General features: G+C 32.1%; 1 protein-coding gene across 1 annotated transcript; it reads left to right on the forward strand.

Moving 5' to 3' along the window:
- Positions 1-717: 717 nt before the first annotated feature.
- LOC131160889 (zinc finger BED domain-containing protein RICESLEEPER 2-like) lies at positions 718-1,669 on the forward strand. The gene is made up of 2 exons (XM_058116764.1): positions 718-906; positions 950-1,669. The coding sequence occupies exons 1-2, from the start codon at positions 718-720 to the stop codon at positions 1,667-1,669; spliced, it is 909 nt and encodes a 302-aa protein (XP_057972747.1).
- Positions 1,670-7,671: the final 6,002 nt, after the last annotated feature.

The following is a 7,671-nucleotide window of genomic DNA, read 5'->3' on the forward strand; positions in this document are numbered from 1 at the left end:
ATTTTATTACTGGTATTGTATTTTACAAATTCAGTGATACATGACTATATAGTAATAGATTTTCACAGCATTGTAACTCATATGCCACACACTAGCAATAGCATATTTCATCTTACTGAACTTTGACTCATCCTAGTGTTGAATTATTTTTCAGGTGAGCCAGTTAGGCGAGCGGACCAGACTCGTAGATAGAGGGGCCACAGTAATGCCCTGTTAGAGAGAGTGAGTATATTTTTGGGAGTATTTTTGTATAGCCCTCACCGGTTGAGGATATTTAGGGAACAGACATATATATATATTTTGGGAAACACTTTAACACTCTGGTATTGTATATAACTACATATTGTTATGTTTATTTGATTTCTATTTCTTGCTGCTTAGGTTGATGATTGGGTTCAATCCAGTGTGGTATCAGAGCATGTTAAATGTTATAGTATATTAAAAAAAAAAACCCCCATTTAAATAGCAAGATGTTACAATAAATATCTTAATCCTAATGTTAAACCAATTGCTAGGAACACTGCTAAGGCAGATGTTTTGAAAATACATAAAAGGGAGAAGGAGAAACTTAAACTTACACTACAGAGTGTTTTTGGTAGAGTGTATTTGACTTTTGATTGTTGGTCTTCTCCTACGAATGAAGGATATTTATGTATTACAGTTCATTTTGTGGATGAAAATTGGGTATTGCATAGTAAGATCATTAACTTTTCTCACATGCCACCACCACACTTAGGAGTTTCTTTGTCAGAAAAAACGTTTAATGTATTGAAGGAATGGGGTATTGATAGGAAAATTATTTCCATCACATTGGATAATGCAACTGCTAATGATAGTATGCAAGATATTCTATCAAGTCAATTGTCTTTGCAAGCACCTTTAGTAAGTGGTGGTGAATATTTTCATGTAAGATGTTGTGCTCATATTTTGAATCTTATTGTTCATGAAGGCTAGCTTAAAGGTGATTGAACGTGTTGTATATAATATTAGAGAAAGTGTCAAGTACATTAAGGGTTTGGAAGACAGAAAAATTAAGTTTGAAGACTGCATTAAACAAGTTAGTATACTTGCTTCAATCAATTTGCTCTTGGATGTACCAACTAGGTGGAATTCAACTTTCATAATGATAGAAAGTGCACTTATATATCGACGGGCTTTAATTCATTATGCTTTACTTGATGCAAGATATAAATATTGTCCGTCAAATGAAGAGTGGAATAGAGCTGAGGTCATTTTTAATTTCTTGAAGCCATTTTACGACATGACAAAACTCTTCTCGAGTTCGGATTATCCTACATCTAATTTGTATTTTTCAAATATATGTAAAATTCAATTGCATTTGCTTGAAACAATGGAAAATCTGGACTGCATTGTTAATGGTGTGGCTGCGAAATTGAAAGAGAAGGTCGATAAATATTGGAAGTGTTATAGTGTCGTTTTAGCATTTGCAATTATTCTTGACCCTCGTTACAAGCTTCAATTTGTCGAATTTTGTTACTCAAAGATTGATTCCTCTACTTCTCGGCAAAAGCTAAATCTCCTTCGTCAGAAGTTGTACTCTCTGTTCCAAGATTATGCAAACAAATCAAAATCTTCTTTGAAATCTACTACTCCATCTACTGGGGGTACTGTGGTAGTGACAATTTCAATAGAGATGAGCTTTCGGTAACTTCATTTATATTTTCTAATTTTTCATTTCTTATTTTATATATTATTTTTAGATGTTATATTTATATTGTTTATTTTTCTATTCTAATATATGACAGGAATTTGAATTTTATGAAAGCCAATATTGTGCTACTACAAAAAAATCTCAATTATATTTATATTTGGAAGAACCTAGGCTCAATCGTGTGGAACATGCTGAAAATGGATATATTACGGTATTGGAAAGATAATCGATTTCGATATCCTGATTTATCTCTTATGGCGCGTGATGTAATTACTATTCCTATCACAAGCATTGCATAGAATCTGCATTCAGCATTGGAGCCCAGGTTCTTAACAAATATCGAAGATCACTTTTGTTGAAAAATGCAGGAGCATTGATAACAACTCGAAATTGGTTGTTTGGTTATGCAAGTATGCATTTTTCTTTTGAGCTTTCCAATATTATTTTAATAATTTCAATAATTATATTTTATTTACTTTCATATCCTTTGTCAATTATTATTGTTTCTTATTTGTTATCTATTTATTTTATCATTGCAGTGGATCCAAGTGAAGAGAGAGAAGAAGCTGAACAATTAGAAGTCAAATTTGAAAATCTTTTGATTAATGATTTGGGAGAAATTTCTTACAAACAATCATGGCTAATTAAATTTTTTTGTTGTCTTTTGAAAATTGTAATCTTGTGGATTTTTATGGAACTCATTTAAATTGAGTTTTATTTGTAAATATTTAACTGTTATATTTTTTAAGATTATGTTTTGATTGTGGGACTTGAATATTTGATATTTTGATTCATGTGTTATGCATAATGTATGAATTAAAAAAAATATGAATGATGAATGAACATATTAAATATTTTACATTTAGCTTCGTATGTAAATATTGTAGGATTCATTTAAATTTAGATTTATATATAAATATTTTATGCATGTATTATGCATATTTAATATTTTTAGAGGTGTGTGTTTTTTTTAATTAAACATTTTTTAAAAAATGTATTCATTATAGGGATGTATTATTTTTTACATTTTATGTTCTTTTTATTTAGAAATTAATAAATATAATGCAGTATTTTTTTAAAAAAAATATCATTTTATATGGAATTTTTTAAAAAATTTAAAATAAATAAATTATATATTTTTAAACGAGCGACCCGTTACCCGCCCGTTTATTAAATGGGCGGGTTAGAGTTGGCATGTGTGTGATCCATTTAACATCGACCCATTTTGACCCGGCCTGTTTATGACCCACCCAAACCCGGCCTGCCCACTTGTTTTGCCAGGCCTAAGAACAATGTTAAATGAACATAATCTACCAAAATACTTTTTAGTTGAAGGGATAAATACCGCATGCTATGTAATAAATAGAGTTTCTATAAGATCAAATTTGAATAAAACTCCCTATGAATTTTGGAAAGGTAGAAGACCTAACATCTCTTATTTCCATGTTTTTGGATGTAAATGCTATGCATTAAATGATAAAGATGATCTAGACAAATTTGATGCAAAGCTGATGATGGAATATTCTTAGGGTATTCATTAAAAAGAAAAGCCTTTAGATTATACAATCAAAGAACACTTACAATCTTGGAATCAATTCATATAGCATTTGATGAAGAAAATTCATTCAATAAACCAATAAAAGTTGAAGAAGTTCAAACTATTCACAAATCGGAAGACTTAGACATAGTAGAAGCAAAAGAAGAAGAGAATGAAGAAAAATAAAATAATAATTCTGTTGAAAATACTAAATTACCAAAAAAATGGAAATATGTAAGAAATCATCTAAAAGATCAAATAATAGGGAAACCATCACGAGATATAACTACAAGATCCTCTTTGAAAAATCTATGCAATCACTATTGAAGGAGTATTGTAAAGGTTTGCTCCGCCCGTAAAGGAGTGATATAGTGAAATCCTTAGGTGTGCTGCCTAAGGCGATGACGTAGGCGGGTATAGCCGAATCTCGTAAAAACTCGGTCTCACACTCTTCCCTTACTTTTTAATTTTCTGCATATATAAATTGTGTGGATGTTTATTTAAGTACTGAAAATTAATTTAATATTGAGATTGAGGATACTTTAATTAAAGGAAGTATGTTGATTGATATTTTGCGAAAACCTTAAAGAGAGTACGTTGATTAATCGTTTGCGGAAAGCTTGATTAAAGGAAGTGCATTGAATCAAGAAACCTAATTGATAACAAAGTTTGAATCTTGGAAGCACTGCTGCAATTCATATATTGTTTAATTGAATAACTTGTGTTGGCTTATTGATTGATTGATTGGGTGCTAATTTAATTTGCTGCAAGATCAAATTGAATTACTTTTTCATAAAAATTTAAAAGTAAATTTGATTCTCAGCTGATATTGTGATTCAAACCATCCCTGTGTGATTGCTAAGAACAAAATAAGTTGAGAAAGAATTTATAAAAAGAGTTTTTAAAAGAAAATTTTAAACCCAATTCACCCCCTCTTGGGATTACACTTTATTTCTCAATATATATATATATATATATATAACCAATTATTATAAAAATGATCACAAAATGGTCATAAAAGGTCACAAAAAGTGATCATCAAATCAATCACAAAACAGTCGTAACCATGTTATTATGGCTAGTAAAACTAAAATAATTATTTAAACCATCGTTAAAGGAGAGAAGTAGTAAAGGATTTTAAAATACCTTTACCCTAAATTTAAATAGGTCTTGAGTTTGGATTTGTATTAGATTTAAATAAGATTCATAAAATTGTATTGAAATGTTTCGAAATTCATACTTCCAAACGCAGCATTACACATAATATGGACAATTACAAGGTACATATTTACATAATTTAAATAATAATTACAAAAAGTTATATTTTCAATAACTTTTATTTAAGATCACCGGTAAAAATATTGCTCATAAGAACATTTATGTGTCTTGGTACTACTTTCAGCCGGGCTAATTTTGAGCCCTCAGGTAACTCTACTCTTTCCTTTTAAATGCAGAGCCTTACAAATCATTTTGAACATTAGTATTATACTTGCTACTCTTACATAAGCTCTTTCTCTCCTTCTTACATTTTCCTCCTTTTTGTGGGTGGATTGTGGTAAAAAATAACTTAGTTCAAATTAATTTTTAACCTATAAAGAACCATAATTATTTATTTAGCTAAGGCCAATTATCAATTGACAAGTCACGACAAATTTTTAAATAAATATTCTTGAATATTTATGTTGATTTGAGGTTAATTAAATTATTAAAATTCCAAGTTGATTTCAAGATAAGAACTAACTCAAATTGTTCAATTTCTAAAGATCCCAATTTATTTTTGAACTTAGAATTAGTTTCAAAAATCAAAATTCACATTTTGAGTACTTGATTTTGCGAATTGGAAAATTTTAGTTATTTGTTTTGAAAGTTGGAATGATTTAGAACCATTTAATTTTGGAAAATTATAATGTTCTCTTCGAATTTGAGATCGACCATTTATCTTACCATTCAAAATTAGGACTACAAATGACTTTTATATGTGTAATCTATTCTTATATTATAATTAAGTGCGATGGATTCTAGCTTGACACGTGTCCCTCTTTCATTTTTTATTATTTTCCTTTTTTTTTCCTTGCACATGTCCCTATTTTTTTAAATGGTTTTCCTTTTTTCTTTTTCAATAAAAATGCCTAATGTAATTAAAATTGAGGTTGGTACATACCGGATTCTCATGACTTGCCAAATTTTCCTTATTTTCTTCTAATGGTTTCTCCCTTTCTTTTCTTTTTCTTTTTCTTTTATCAGAAATTTGTGCATGTTAGTTAGCCACATGTCTTTTTTTAAAATAAAAAAAAAAATGGTTTCACCATTTTTTTCTCATTTTCTTAAAACATTGAATTTTAGCTTGACACATGTCCCTCTTTCTTTTTTTATTTTTTTTTAAAACTTTAAATGCATTTCAACTTGTCACTTGTCCCTTTTAGAAAATGATTTCGCCCTCCTCTCTATTGAAAATTTCATTTGTGAATTTGTCTCACATTCAAAAAATTTGAGTGGATGATGGGTGTTTATATACATGGTTAAGCCCAAGACCCAATAGGCTTAAGCTTTTAGGTTAAGTTAGTGTTCACTCATATGTATCAAGCCCACCCATTGGCTCCTCCGGTCCCAACAAGTGGTATTAGAGCCAACAGTTTGTAACTCTAGGTGAGCGACATCGTAAAAAGTCAAGACGTGAAGCTAATTCTCCTAACGTACCAATAGTTAGAGGACCAAGTGTGTTGCCGAGGTCAATAAGGATTTTCTAAGTTGGGGATGGATCCGAATAGGGTTAAGACATGAGAGGTAAGATTGGTTCAAAGGCACGTAGAATGCAATTCGACACACATAAGGCGCCAGTGGTAAGGCCCACTTGAGCAACTGTTAAGGAATTGAGCTTACTCCCATAAGGGAGATGATTTCCATTCAAGGGGGGGCAGTTGGAACTCACAAGTGAGGGGGAGATTGTTGAGAATTCCATTTGTGAGTTTGTCCCACAATGAAAAAATTTGAGTGGATGATGGGTGCTTATATACATGGTTGGGCCCAAGACCCAATAGGCTTAGGCTTTTGGGTCAAGTTGGTGTTCACCCATGTGTATCAAGCCCACCCATGGGCTCCTCTGGTCCCAACAAGCATGGAATGAATAGTAAAGGAAGGGATTTATTAGGTTTAACGGTTTAATGGGATGAATTAGCACGTGGTATTCTCATTCTAGCACATGAAAGTTGGCTCCTCCGCGGCTCATTCTCATCTGTAGCTCATCCTCATCAGGGCCATTAAGTCTCATAATTTAATTCTCAATTTCCATATTTTCTTAACAATCTCTCACTTGGAGACGGAAACACCATCTCAACCAGTATATAGATAAATGATGTGCTCAAATCTGTCTTCAAGTATGAAGACCAACTGAAGTTGAACACAACTTCAGCTTCTCTGTAGTAACCACCTTTGTCAAGATATATGCTGGATTCTTGCTACCTTAGATTTTTTCAAGTGTCAACACTCCATCCTCTAATAAATATCTGAGGAAGTGATAACTTAATCCAATGTATTTGGTTCTGGAATGAAATGTAGAGTTCTTTGCCAGATGTATCGCACTCTGACTGTCACTGTGCAAAACATTTCTCTCCTACTTTATTCCGAGTTTTGTCAACAAACCTTGAAGCCAAATCATCTTTTTACTAGCTTTTTTCACTACTACGTACTCAGCTTCTGTAGTGGATAGGACAACAATCTTCTATATCTATGACATCCAACTAATAGTTGTTGTACCAATAGTGAACACATATCCGGTGGTGCTTCTGCGGTGATCAACTTCATGAACAAAATCAGTATCAACATACCCTTGAATTTTCAAGTCTCCTTTTCCAAAACATAGGCACTTATCAATAGTACCACATAGATATCTCAAGGTCCACTTCACTGCTTCCCAGTGAGTTTTCCTTGGATTTGACATGAACCTCTTGACAGCTCCTACTGCTTGATCAATGTCTGGTCTGGTACCAACCATGACGTACATAAGACTTCTAATAGTTGAGGCATAAGGTACCTTAGCCGTGAAGTCCTTCTCTTCATCTGTCTGGGGAGCCTAATCCTTGGAGAGGTGGAAGTGACTGGCCAGTGATGTATTTATTGCTTTGGAGCTACTCATGTTGAATCTCTATAAAACACGGCTAATATACTCTGACTAAGGTAACCGCAATGTTCCTTATTGCTTATCCCTGGAGATCCACATCTCAAGTATCTGCTTTTCTGAACTCAAGTCCTTCATGTCAAACTCCTCTAACATTTGTTGCTTCAATTTCTTGATCTCTTCTATATCTAGTCCTGCAACTAACACGTCATCAACATATAGCAATAAAATGTGTTGGAATTAGTGTGATCCCATGAGGTGGGGCGAATTGGGTTTTAAAACATTTTTTGCTAATTTAAACAATTACACCGATTCACCACAGTTCATATCCCATTCAATATTGAAAAC

Source organism: Malania oleifera, chromosome 7 (genome assembly GCF_029873635.1).
Source record: "Malania oleifera isolate guangnan ecotype guangnan chromosome 7, ASM2987363v1, whole genome shotgun sequence".
Classification (NCBI taxonomy): Eukaryota; Viridiplantae; Streptophyta; class Magnoliopsida; order Santalales; family Ximeniaceae; genus Malania; species Malania oleifera.